Raw genomic sequence first — 14437 nt, 5'->3', positions numbered from 1 at the left:
AACATAAGAACATCAGACTTAAATTCATGTTGAAATCATCAAAATGTCTTGATTGTACCCTTGACCTTTAATCATCACATTAGTCTGAAGGGAGACATAGTTATACGTGTCGTCTAACAGATGAGAGTTATATGTGCAGTCTAACTCCTTCAGATTAGTCTGAAGGGAACCGTAATTAGACGTGTCGTCTAATCCCATTAGACCAAGTGATTTAATGGATCCTGTTATTAGACGGGAGCGTCTAATTTCATTAGACGAGGTCGTCGAAGTGAAAAACATATAATTCCATGCTTAAGTAGTTGATTGAAGCTAGCATTTGTCTACCCACGATCAACTAGCTATAGTACGACAGGCAATTGCAACCAATTGATTAATGTCACGTAAGCAAATATTCTTCCCACTACTTGTTTCTTGCAGAAATATCCTAGAAGAATATTGGGCGCACTACCAGATTGGTACGACCACGATCCTAGTGCTCACAGTCTGCTGTGTACTATGGAAGCGTTCCAATGGAAGTTAGCCACGTGTCGTTACAGAACATTCGACCATTGGCACCTGCTCTTTATTTAAGATCTTCAAGGACAACGGATAAATCATCGATCTATTGATACTCAGAGAATCATACGCAAACTTACAAGTTGATATATGAAAGAGCTGCTTTCTTGCTTTACTGTGTGTTTATCAAGAGAGAGTTAGAATCAAAGCATTGTTTAGCTGAGTGATATACTTTAATTTATTGTACGTTGAACAGAGTTTATTTTGTTCAACAGAGAGGTAGTCGTGCAACTGTATTTAATTCTAAGAAACGTATAGTGAATCCTTCCGGTGGTTGAAAGAAGGGGTGATATAGGAGAGTGTGCTCTGAACATCCATAAACAAACTGCTGTGTTATTTACATTATGTCATCTTCTCATTCTTTGGTTTTTAGCTTCAAACTTGAGCAAACGTTTCCGCACTTGAATCGTTCAAGAGTTTGCAAGGGTTTGTGAAGAATACAAAGTGATTTAAATCCCTAACAGAATTTCTATCAAACCGTTTATCCGAAGCCGTCATCAATAGCCAGACCCCCGTCTCTATCGATTATGCTGATCCTTTCAATTGGTATCAGAGCTCTGTTTTCTATTCTCAAGCATCAAAAACCTGAATCATGTTTATCATCAATGAGATCCATATTCTGTCAAAAGATAACTGCGAATATTGGATAATGAGAAGTCAAGCTCACTTGGCTGCTCTTGATTGTGTTATGTGGAGCGTAATTACCAATGGCCCCATAAAAATTTTGAAGCCAAAATGTGAGTGGACTACTGAAGATAAGATGACCAACAACCTGGACAACGTGACCAAAAATATTTTGTATCAATCGATCAACATAAATATATTCTACGAGATCAAGTCTTGTTCCTCTGCTAAAGAAATATATGAGAAGCTGACTCAGATCTATGGTCGAAATGTTCAAGCCAAGAAAAATCAGAAGGACCAGAAAGTTGTCATGTGTGTTGATAATAAATCCAAATGGGCCGACAGAGATTCAGAGGACTCTGCTGTTGAAAAAGATACTGAAACTATAACATGCTTAATGGAAGACGATCAATCCAAGGTAAATGATGTCTCACACCAGAATTTACCAACGAATAGTTAACTACTGTACTCAATGAAATTGCCATTGAGTACAAGAAGTTGTCAGATTCTTTTTATGAAATGAAAGTAAAATATGAGGCCAATATTTCTTCTTCACATAAAACGTCTGAATCAAATGTTTTTGAAAATAAATTAGTAGAGATCTCATCCGAAAATGAGATGCTCAAGGAACAGATTCAAACTTTTTCTTCTGAAAGCAAAATGTTAAACTATGTTGTCAGTGTTTGGACAAGTTCTAGAGAAGCTGTTAAACATCAGATTAGTCTGTTGAAACCTGCTGGATCTAGATCCGGTTTAGGATTTGATGGCAATGACCCAAACCGATCCTGCAAAAAGTCAAACTCAGTAGCTAACAAGCTTAAGCCAATAAGCTTTGTTAAAGGGAGATTAACTGATATTGAATCTGATCCCATTTATGAAGAGGTAGCTTTGAAGAATGAAATAACTTATGTTCTGCCGACTGTTAACTGGTTGAAAAATAAGTTAGAAGCAGTTAGCAAGTCTGGAAATCTAAAACTTTCCAAGAAGTCAAGAATTTATAAAAGAAAATCATCTTCAAAGACTAAGGGATCAATGGCTAGTAGGAAGGCGTCTGCTATGTCAAAATCATACGCATTAATCACAACACAATATGGGAAATCTATCAAAATAACTCAAATATGGATTGCTAAGGGACTAATTGATCGAGGACCCAATTGAATGTGGGTACCAAAAGATTGTAAATATTATTTTGTGTAGGTACAAGTTAATGATGATCTCGAGGAATCTGTATGGTATCTTGATTGTGGTTGTTCCAGGCATATGACAGGAAACAAACGACTTCACACTAATATAGCAGCTTGTTCTGGACCTAAGAATACTTTTGATGACAACAAGAAGGGTAATACCATGGGTAAGGGTAAGATTATCCATGGTAATCTAACCATTAATGACGTGTTACTTGTTGACAATTTGTGCTATAACCTAATTAGTATTAGTCAGTTGTGTGATAATGGTTTGTCAGTTGATTTTTAAACTCATGCATGTTTAGTTAAGGATCAACATGGTAATACTTTATTAACTGGTAGTAGAGTAGGAAACTCATATAAAATGAATTGGCAAAAAGAATCATTTGATCCTATGTACATGATTGCCAAGAATGACCAAAAATGGTTATGTCATAAAGATTAAACCATTTGAATTTTAAAACCATCAACAACATTTGTTCAAACAATTTAGTTATTGGATTACCTAAATTATAGTTTTCTAAGGACAAAATATGTTATGCTTTCCAGTTAGGCAAACAGGGCAAATCATCGTTCAAAAGTATAGGAAAATCTCAATCCATCCGTTGCTTAGAACTGTTACACATGGATTTGTTTGGTCCAATTCCTGTAAAGAGCTTAGGAGGAATGAGATTTTCCCTAATTCTTATTGATGATTTTTCACGATTTACATTGTAGCATTTTTACAATCAAATGATAAAACTACTAAAAACTTGATTAGAATATTTAAAAAAATTTAGAATCAGAAATCTTTGAATATTTCTTGCATTAGAAGTGATCAGGGAACTGAGTTCACAAACAGATACCTTTCCTCTTATCTCGAGGAGTTTGGGATTAGGCACGAGTTATCTAGTGCCAGAACTCCACGGCATAATGGCATTGCTGAGAGAAGAGTGAGGACTCTAAAGGAAACTGTGAGATCCATGTTAGCTGAATCAGACGTACCTCAGAGGTTCTGGGCAGAAGCCATAAATACAGCTTGCTACACACAAAATTGGTCAATAATTAACAAATATTTTGATAAACTCATTATGAACTGTATTATGGGAGAATTCCCACAGTTTCATACTTCAAAGTATTCAGGTGTAAATGTTTTATTCATAACAATGGAATGGTTTATTTGACCGCTTTTGATGCCAAAATAGATGCTGGATTCATGCTGGGATATTCCTCAGTAAGCAAGGCTTACAGAGTATTTAACAACAGAACTCAAACTATTGAGGAATCCCTTCATGTTATATTTGATGAGCCTATTGAGAGTAACTCCATTGATCCTATTGACCTTGCTAACATATTAGAAGCGACTAGTCTTAAGTCTATAAGTAATGATGAAGCTCTGGATAAATGGATGTCATTGTCTGATCATGTGGCTGATCCGGTTGAAATCCAACCAGATGTACAAACTCCTGTTCAACAAACTGTTGAGAGTTCGGACGTCGTGGAGTTACATAGTCAGATGATCAATCCCTTTTGATCCAACTTCAGATGGAACAAGAATCATCCACCAGAATTGATCATCGGAAATCCTTTCTCTCCTCGACGGACAAGACGTCAATTGATGAATGAAATGGCCAATTCTGCATTTATTTCTCAAATTGAACCAAAGAAAATTGGTGAAGCAATGGTTGATCCAGATTGGATCAATGCTTTGCAGGAGGAGTTAAACCAATTTGTGTGAAATAAAGTGTGGCATCTAACTCCTAGACCGACTGATCAGTCATTCATAGGAAAAAGATGGGTATTTAGAAACAAGCTTAGTGAAGATGGCTTGGTTATTAGAAACAAAGTCCGTTTAGTTGCTCAAGGATGCAGACAGGAGGAAGGTATCGACATTGATGAGTCTTTTGCACATGTAGCAAGACTTGAGACAATTAGAATCTTCCTGGCGTATGCATCATTTAAGAATTTTAAAGTCTTTCAAATGGATGTGAAAAGTGTATTTTTAAATGATAATTAAATGAAGATGTTTATGTTGAGCAACCTCCTAGTTTTGTAGATCATACTTTACCAAATCATGTTTTTAAACTTTGCATAGCTTTGTATGGTTTGAAACAAGCTCCTAGAGCTTGGTATGACACTTTAACTAAATTTATGTTTGACCGTTATTTTATTATTGGAACTGTGGATAAAATATTGTTTAGATTCACTAAAGATTCTATTACGATCCAAGAATAAGAAAGTGCACCCTTCTCGGTCCTATGGAACAGTTGGGCCGGTCTATGTTTTTTTTGAATAATTCTATTTTGTTTCCTTTCTCTCTTATTTCTCTTAAACCGAATTCTATTATTCTTTTGAAAGTTGTTGTAACAAGTGGTAACCGAATACTCTTGGGTAACTGAACCTCTATAAATGCTGATGCCGACCCCACTTTGGGGGGCTATGAATTGAAGTTTGTGAAACTTGCTGCTCTAAGTTATTCTCTCGGCCCTTAACCTCTTTCTTGGACTACTAGGTGTATTCTAGTGGTATTCTCTTCTCACCCCGGTTTCTTCTCTCTTTAACCTCGAATTCTCTCCTCACTCTATGTCCGCTGCATTTGAGTATTGAATTCTATCCTTGGTTCCAACAATCAAGAACCCGTTTCTTGAATCAAAGAACTCGAAAGGCTCGGTTATAGTTTAAAGCGTAACAATAGGTATCAGAGCTGGGCAATTCTCCAAATGGTAGAAACTAGTAGCAAACAGAAATGGAAGCATTAAAGTTCTTAATTGAAGGATTGTCCTAACATTCAGCAGCTACGTAGGCAATTTTACACCAACACATGACTGAATAGGCTGCCTTGCATGGTGCTCTTAAACAGCAGATGGCTGAACTAAGCAATAATATAGACGGAAGATTCAATGTCGCTGAAGAAAGACTTGCAGCAATCGAAAGTGTCGCGTCGGGTAAGGGCCAAGATCCCCGTGCCGGCCTCGATGATCAAGATGAGCCTTCTTGCCACGATCCTCCATTTAGGCCCCAGCACCCTGGCCAGAACCACGACCACTATTATGTTCCTCACACTCGGCTAACCAAGGTCGAATTCCTTCGATTTGATGGGTCGGATGTCGAGGGTTGGTTGATATCCGCCGAGCAATTCTTCTGGGTAGACAAGACCAAGGATGACACTAAATTAGATATCGCCCCCATTCACTTTTCTAGCGAAGCAAGAATGTGGTAGGGGTCATATTTTCAGAACCGCGACCAAAAGGAAGCATTGTCATGGGATGTGTTCAAAAGAGACCTCTTGGCGCAATTTGGGCCCTCTATACACGACACTCCAATGAGGCAGCTAATGAATTTGAAACAGGTTGGTTCGGTTCAAGAATATAATCTTCGGTACATGTTGATCTCTCAAAAGTTATTACATATACCAAGGGACTACGTCATAGACTACTACTTGTCCGGTCTAAGGGAAGAGATTGCGAACTGCATCAGGTTGCATTTCCTAGATTCTTTAAACGAAGCCATGGCCATGGCTAAGGTCCAAGAAGCAACGAATCGGTCCCTAATGTGCAGCGGGCACTTGTATAGCGCCGAAGCACAATTGCTACACAAGCCATCGAATATCAACACACCCTGGCCGAGCACAAATACCGACTTTAAGAATTTATCATATGGGTCCTCTTCAAGTGCAAACCAGGGCCATGTTAAGCAATTAATTAGACCCAGCCTCAATGGATGAAAAGCAAAAGAAGGGCATATGCTACTCTTGCAATGAAAAATGGCAACCAAACCATAGGTGTAAATCAAAGTTATTCATGGTCTCGGCCAATCAAGAAGACCAAGAACCCGATCAAGAACCTGTTTTTGATGATCTACCTTCGTTGTTCGGCCCAAGGGATGAACCAGCCATATCCTTACATGCCTTGACCGGTTCTAAAGCTTTTCAAACGCTCCAGATTCTTGGCAAAGTTGGGAATCTACCGGTAGTGATCCTGATTGATACAGGTAGCACCCACAATTTTATCAATAGCAAGATTTTGGATAAAATAGATCACAAAAGCATTGAAACCCGGGTGCAATCGGTTAGAGTGGTCGATGGGTCTAATGTGTTATGCTTTAGTGTTTGCAAAAACTTGAAGTGGTCGATGGAAGGCAATGAATATCAAACAGAAATGAAGGTAATTTCCATGGACGGATATGATATTGTGTTGGGCATTAAATGATTGATTACTCTAGGCCCGTCATCTTGGGACTTCAAAAACTTGACCCTATCTTATGAGATGCAAGACAGAACCACGGTCCTAAAGGGTATTCCTCGGTCGCAAGCCACTTTGATGCATGGAAACCAGCTGGAAAAGACTTTAAATGAATGTAGTGTTGCTGCCAAAATACAAATAAAGAGTAAGCCCGGAGACCAAACTGTTTCCCTCGCGGCAATAACCTTGGAAAATATTCCTGAAGATCTAATTAGAAGTTATGGCTCCTTCGATGTCGTTGTTATGCTGGTTAGGGAAAAAGACTTGGCCTGGATTTTTGATAACATTATAGATTATAATCGAAGTTGGAAGAAATTATTTTTGCACCAGGTGCTGGAGACATTGCAGCAACAAAGGTCAGCTCTAAACATTGAAAAACTCGACCTTGGGTGCACAAAAATTTCTCACATGGGCGGATTGGCAAGTGACCCGGCAACACAAAAGACCACAAGGACCCGGCCAGTTCCACTACTGAAAGAATTCTGCCGAAAGTTTTTTTAAGAAAATGCGGTCCAATGCTGCGACTCTTGCTGAATGTGCCCAAGCCCAACCAAAGCAATAGTTTTTTGAAGATTGAAGATGCACATTAGAGGTTGACCAGTCCACGTTCTTTTCGTCGAGGGCGACGAACTTCTGATGGGGGAGCTGATGTTACGATCCACGAATACGAAAGTGCACCCTTCTCGATCCTATGGAACACTTGGGCCGGTCTATGTTTTTTGTTGAATAATTCTGTTTTGTTTCCTTTCTCTCTTGTTTCTCTTAAACCGAATTCTGTTATTCTTTTAAAAGTTGTTGTAACAAGTGGTAACCGAATACTCTTGGGTAACTCAGCCTCTATAAATGCTGATGCCCACCCCACTTTTTGGGGCTATGAATTGAAGTTTGTGAAACTTGTTGCTCTAAGTTATTCTCTCGGCCCTTAACCTCTTTCTTGGACTACTAAGTGTATTCTAGTGGTATTATCTTCTCACCCCGGTTTCTTCTCTCTTTAACCTCGAATTCTCTCATCACTCCATGTCCGCTGCGTTTGAGTATTGAATTTCATCCTTGGTCCCAACAATCAAGAACCCGTTTCTTGAATCAAAGAACTCGAAAGGCTCGGTTATAGTTTAAAGAGTAACAGATTCTCACATTCTGCTTGTTCAAATATATGTTGATGATATTATATTTGGATCAACTAACCCCAAATTGTATGAGAAATTTGCTAAGCTAATGAAGGACTAATTTGAAATGAGCATGATGGGAGAATTAACTTTCTTCTTTGGTCTCCAAATTTATCAGCTGGAGAAAGGAACCTTCATCAATCAGGCCAAGTATATCAAAGAGTTACTAAAGAAGTTTGGGATGGAGAACTGCTCTGCTGCAGCCACTCCAATAAGCTCCTCTAGTAAATTGGACAAAGATGATGGTGGTCAAAGTGTAGATGTCACATCCTATAGAGGTCTTATTGGGTCACTACTATATGTTACTACTAGTAGACCAGATATCCAATTTGATGTTGGTGTCTGTGGAAGATTCTAGGATAATCCTAAATTTCTCACTTTACTGTTGTTAAACGCATTCTGAAATATTTAAAGGAAACTCAAAATGTGGGACTGTGGTATCTGAAAGATTCCAGTTTCAATTTGACTAGTTTTTCAGATGCAGATTATGCAGGGTGCAAAATTGATAGAAAAAAACGAGTGGAACTTGCCAGTTCCTTGGAGATTGTCTTATCTCATGGTTCAGCATGAAGCAGACGTCTGTTGCCGCATCTACAGCTGAAGCAGAGTACCTTGCTGCTGGTAGTTGTTGCTCTCAGCTTCTGTGGATTTAACAACAGCTTAGGGACTATGGGATTGAAGCTGAAGAATCCCCAATTTTCTGCGACAACACAAGTGCTATCGTTATCACCTATAATCTAGTTTTGCACTCTCGGACAAAGCACATCAAAATCAGGCATCAATTTATTCGAGAGCATGTATATCAAAAGCAAATTTGTCTTGAATACATCCCAACAGATCAAAAAACGGCAGACATCTTCACGAAGCCTCTACCCGAAGCTAAGTTTTCTCACTTTAGAAACATTTTAGGACTTGTTGATCTTGATTGATGTTGTTATGTGCATAAATTGAGAGGGAACATTGGTTCAAACGTAACTGGACAGACATAAAGACAGAGGTCTCAATACATCCAATGGACTAGAAGTTTAAGAAGCATAACTACTTAGACGTGCGTCTACTCAAGCAGTTTTTATCTTCTCTCGGGAACTCACGTCTTGGTTAATTAACCTGCACGGTTAGACGTATACGTCTAATAGACGTTAGACGTTTTTATGACAAGAGCAATTGGATGCTCACGTCTAACCAAACACACATCTAATACATGTTGTTCATGCGTAATTAGATGTTTCCCTCTAATAGACGTTAGATGTTTATAAGACACGTGATTAGACGCTTGCGTCTAATAGACGGATTTCCCAATTAGAAGTGAAGAATATGAAAAGTAGATTAAACGTCTAACTACTTGTGTACTTAGACTTTTCATCTTCTAGCTATCTGGATAGTTGTCATCTGCAAAGGTATCTGTCTATGTACTATTTTCCCACCAAAAATAAACCAGTCACTTCTTAAATAGATTGAAGACAGGTGTCTCTCAATTTTTCAAAAGTGACTAAAATTTCTGATAACTTTCATCTATACGTCTAATATTGACTGTGTAGTTTCATGATTAATATTAATTGATAGACATGTCCCTTGGAAATAGGTATCTGAAATTTTTGACGGTTGGTATAATCATTAAATATTAATTGTTACACGTTAGCTTTCTGATATTTAATGAATGGTGTCACTCAAATGGTTGAGTACTCCTAAATCCTTGTCTCTCTCTCTAAAATTAGAATTGTCAAATTCTTGTGTTCATCTTGCCAAAATAACTTCTTTCACTTCAAAATCCCTTCAAGTAGATTTCAAATATATTTCTACTCTGACGATTCTTGAAATGGTTCAAATGTTTGAATTATTGAAAGCCTCTGGGTTGAAGAAGTTTCTTTTCCCTCACTGCATTTATCACGAACAAGTTGTTCGTGAGTTCTTCGAATCCGCTAGCTTTTACCATAGCAAACACATTCGTGCGAATATTCTTGGAAAAGACATCTGCTTATCTGAACAAACATTTGGCTTCTTCTTCAGACTCCCAACCGAAGGAATCCATGAGTTTCCTTCTTCCTCAAATGAGATTCTGTCTGAAATGATGAATGTCTTTTCAGATCAAACCTCCGAAGAGGAAACTCTTCTGGTTGAGTATCACGGGAAGAGTAACTGCTTGAAAGTTGAGTATGCCCTACATAACGACATTATCTCCAAATCATTTCTTGCTAAAGACTCCTCCTACATCTACTGTACGAAGGTCTTTGAAATAATGTGGCCATCACAAGGGGTGTAGCCATCAACTGGTCAAAATTCCTCTTCAACAACCTGGTCAAAATGATCTGCTCCGGAAGAAGATCTTTGGTTATGACACTCCTCTTTGCGCATTCCTTTGCTGTCTTCTTGATGAACCTGGTCACAGGTTTCACTCCTCTTCCAAAATCTTGAACAACCAGAAGGTTGTCGATTATGTCCTTAGGGTGAACAGGCTCAGATCGAAGAAGAGAAATAGGGACGAGTTCAACTCGGCTCTAACTTTAGTCCTAGAGTCTGTTGTTGATTCTCTTCCTAGATGATGTTAAAAAGGGGGAAGAGAGAAAGGAGGATAGGAAAAAGATTAGTCTTCATCTTACGGGGAAGGAAGAAATGTTTTGTGTTGTTCTGAATTTATTTTTATTTTTTGTTCTTGAAAGGTGTTTTTGTTCTTTTCTTTTGATTATGCTTTTATCTGATAATGGTATTTATTGCATTATTCATATAATCTTTTATCTGATTATGGGGAGGCACACACTGTGAGTTTGTTAAATAATAAATCAAATCGGTTTGATGCAAGTTCTTTAGCAAGGATGTCAACAATTTGATCATCAGTAGGTATGTATCGGTTGAAAATAGATTTCTGAGCAACATTTTCGCGAACGAAGTGAAAATCAATCTCTATATATTTTTTACGTGCATTAAAAACTGGATTGGCCAATAAAAATGCAGCACCAATGTTACCATAGAGTGGGAGGTTGAAGTGGGGAGATGCAAAGTTCACGTAGCAAGGATTGGAGTCAGATGAGTTTAGTAGTGGCATGAGATAGAGATCGATACTCAGGCTAGGTACTAGACCAAGTAATAACTTGTTGTTTCTTTGAATTCTAAGAGATAACATTGACACCAAGAAATATGCAGTAGCCAGTTGTGGAGCGATGATCGTCCGGACAACCAGTCCAGTTGAAGTTAGTAAAGGAAGATATATCGAGAGAAGATGTTTGATGAAAGAGGAGTTCATGATGAGGAGTATGACGAAGGTAGCGGAGTAATCTTTTTACTATAGACCAATGAGTGGTGGTAGGAGACTGTATGAATTGGCATGCACGGTTGAAACCAAATGCTAGTTCAAGTCGAGTATGCACCAAATATTGGAGAGCACCAATAATGTTGCCGTACAAAATTGGTTCAGGAAGAGTGTCGCCATCATGGCGAAATAAAGATGACCCATAAGAGATTGGAGTATTAAGAGGTTTTGACTCACTCATATTGGCTCAGATAAGAATTTCATTGATATATTTTGATGAAGAGAGAAAAATGTCGGATGAAGATATATGAGCTTCAATCTCGAAAAAATAGTGTAGTGGACCTAAATCTTTAAGAGTGGAAATGTGGTTAATTTGAGAGATGATTGAGGAGATGTGAGAGGAAGAATTACTAGTGAATATAATATCATCCACGTAGATAAGAAATAACGATGTAATTTGTGGAGAGTGGTCAATGAATAAAGAAGAATCATTTTTGGTTTCTTGAAAACCAATGGAAAGAAGAGTAGATTTCAAGGTAGTATACCATTTACGGAGAGCTTGTTTGAGTCCATAGAGTACTTTGTGAAGTTTGTACACATGATTAAGATAATTAGGATGAGTGGATTCAGGCGGTTGAGACATAAAAACTTCCTCGTGTAGAGTTCAATGTAGAAAGGCATTGTTAACATCGAGTTGATGAATAGGCCATCAATGAGTGGTGGCAAGTGAGAGGATGGTTTGGATGGTAGTATGTTTGACAGCTGGATGAATATTTCAAGATAGTCAGTGTCTTCTTGTTGATGAAATCCCAACTAAACAAGCCTTGTGACGTTTAATGGAACCATCAACTCTTTGTTTGATTTTGAAAACTCATTTACAACCCATGATATTTTGTGAGGATCGAGGAATAAGAAACCACATCTTGTTTTGAATTAGAGCATTAAACTCACTTGCCATGGCAGAACGCCATTGAGTATCTTTATTGGCGGTGGAGAAATATGTGGATGGAGAGGTGGACATGGTGGCAATGTTAGTATTGTGAAGGGCACGATTTTTGGAACGTGTGATCATATGATGAGAAGAACATTCAGGAGCATGTATAATGGCGAAAAGTTCATGTGTGAGAGTAGAAGGATTGATTTAGGATGAATTGGTTATTGATGATGGTTGATAGGAGTTTGATGTTTGCGAGTTAGTTGGTGAAGATGAATAGTTGGAGTTTGATGATGATGAAGAGTGTTCAAATGTTTGAGAAGATGGTACTTCACGGATTTGTGATGTTAAAATTGGGGAGATTGGAGGTGATGAACGTGGAAGAAAATGAAAGTGCGGTGTTGGTGAGACCAATGGTGTAGAAAGATTGGTAGATTCTAATAATGTACTTTTAAATGGAAATGTTTGTTCATCAAAAGTAACGTGACGAGAGATATATTATGTTGGAAGGAAGGTGTAGGGAACGATAGCCTTTGTGATTTAAACTATAGCCAAGAAAAATACATTTTAGAGTTCGAAGATCATTTTGTGAGAGTTGTATGATTGAGTGAGAGGAAAGCAAGAACATCCAAATTTTTTATGGAATAGATAGTTAAGAGGACGATTAAAAGAATTTCAAAGGGAGATTAACGAGGCTTACCATTTGAAGGAAGACGATAATGAGATACATACTTGTCAAAATTACATCATCCTAATACGATAGGGGAATAAAAGCATGAGCAAGAAGAGTGAGACTCATTTTTGTAAGGTGTAGAATCTTGCGTTCAGAAACACCATTTTATTCACTTGTATAAGGGCGTGATAGACGGTGTTGGATGATGCCATGAGTTTCAAGATAATATTTAAGACTCTTATATTCTCCTCCTCAATTAGATTATAGAGCTTTGATAGATGTGTTGAATTGAGTTTCAACAAGTGTCTTAAATTTAATAAAATCTGACAAGACATCAGATTTTCTATAGATAGGATATAGCCAAGTAAAGCGGCTGTAGTCATCGATAAAATGGACAAAATATCGAAAATCGTTAGTAGAGAAAAGAGGAGTTGGACCCTAAACGTCAAAATGTATTAATTTTAATGGAGACTTACAACGAGATTGAGAAACAGAAAAATGAATTTTTGGTGCTTTTCCATATTTACAAGATTCACAAAAACATGATTTATTGTTGCCAATAATAGGTAAATAAAAAGAAGACATAATAAAGGTTGATGTTGATAATGAAGGGTGTCCATGACGATGATGCCAAGAGTTGACAGATGAACGAGTTCCAATAAGAGCTTGATGAGTGGACGGAGGGTTGACGGTTGAGTTTAGGCGATATAGCCCTTTTTAAGTGTGTCGCGAAGGAGTTCCCTCTTCGTGACTTGATCCTTGACAATACAATAATTTGGATGAAATTCAAAAAATATATTATTATCGATAGAAAATTTGGAAACAGTTAGAATATTTTTGGTTATTAATGGGACATGTAATATATTACATAGATGAAGGTTTTTATTAGAACATGGAATGAATGATTTTCCAATATTAGAAATATGAAGAGGGTTACCGTCTCCCATTTTAATAGTTTATGTACCATTATATGGAGTTGAGATGCTAAAATTGTCAAGATTCGTCGTGAAATAGTCAGTAGCACCATAGTCGGGATACCAGGCCGAGTCATAAACAGGAAAAGGTCTAGCCATCATAGCAGAGTGTGTCGTTGAATTTTAATTCTGACGACGTCGGCAAGTTTCAATCGAATGACCTGTAAAGTTGCAAATCTTACAAAACAGTCCCGATCGACAAACATTAACCGCATAACCAAAACAATCACACAATTGACATTGTATTTTATTTCTATTGGGCCTACGAGACCCATGACCCAAAGTAAAAGACCCATTAGTAGAAGGACACCCTAACCCGATAGTAGAAGCACGGTCAGAGTGTGAAAATTTAGATGAACTTAAAGACCTATTTATTTGATATCCATTAGAATTATGGGAGTTTAATCTATTGACAGTTTCATTTTATACACTATAATCACTCGTAAAGGAGACCGAAAGTCGCGATCGTTAGAAGTGAGATGGTTTTGAAATCCTTCTCGATCCAAAAGCAAGATTAGCGGTTTGAGATTTAGAGTGGAGTTATTCAAGGCGAATCTCATGTGTAGGAAGAATTCATTGGACGTCTTCGATGGCAATGAGGTCGGTGCGAGTGGTTACCACTATAGTGAGAGATTCGTATTCAGGACCAAGTCCTCCCAAAGAATAAAGGATGAAATCATCTAGAGATGTGTTTTTCCTAGCACCAGTGAGACTATCGATGATTGATTTTATTTTCTATAAATATTCGGCCATCGAGAGTGAGTCCTTCTTTACCATCTGAAGTTGAAGACGAAGCTACATTAAACGAACTTGATAGGCGAATGTGCAATCTAAAGTAGATCAAAGGGCTTTAGATTTAGTGC

General features: G+C 37.8%; 1 protein-coding gene across 1 annotated transcript; it reads right to left on the bottom strand.

Moving 5' to 3' along the window:
* Positions 1–10853: 10853 nt before the first annotated feature.
* LOC124913215 (uncharacterized mitochondrial protein AtMg00810-like) lies at positions 10854–11234 on the bottom strand. Its single transcript, XM_047453812.1, has one exon. It carries the CDS (start codon positions 11232–11234, stop codon positions 10854–10856), a length of 381 nt encoding a protein of 126 aa, XP_047309768.1.
* Between the last annotated feature and the right edge of the window lie 3203 nt (positions 11235–14437).

The sequence above is a fragment of the Impatiens glandulifera genome, chromosome 8, assembly GCF_907164915.1.
Source record: "Impatiens glandulifera chromosome 8, dImpGla2.1, whole genome shotgun sequence".
Classification (NCBI taxonomy): Eukaryota; Viridiplantae; Streptophyta; class Magnoliopsida; order Ericales; family Balsaminaceae; genus Impatiens; species Impatiens glandulifera.
Note: the sequence above shows the minus strand (reverse complement) of the source record. Positions and strands in the feature narration are given on the sequence as shown.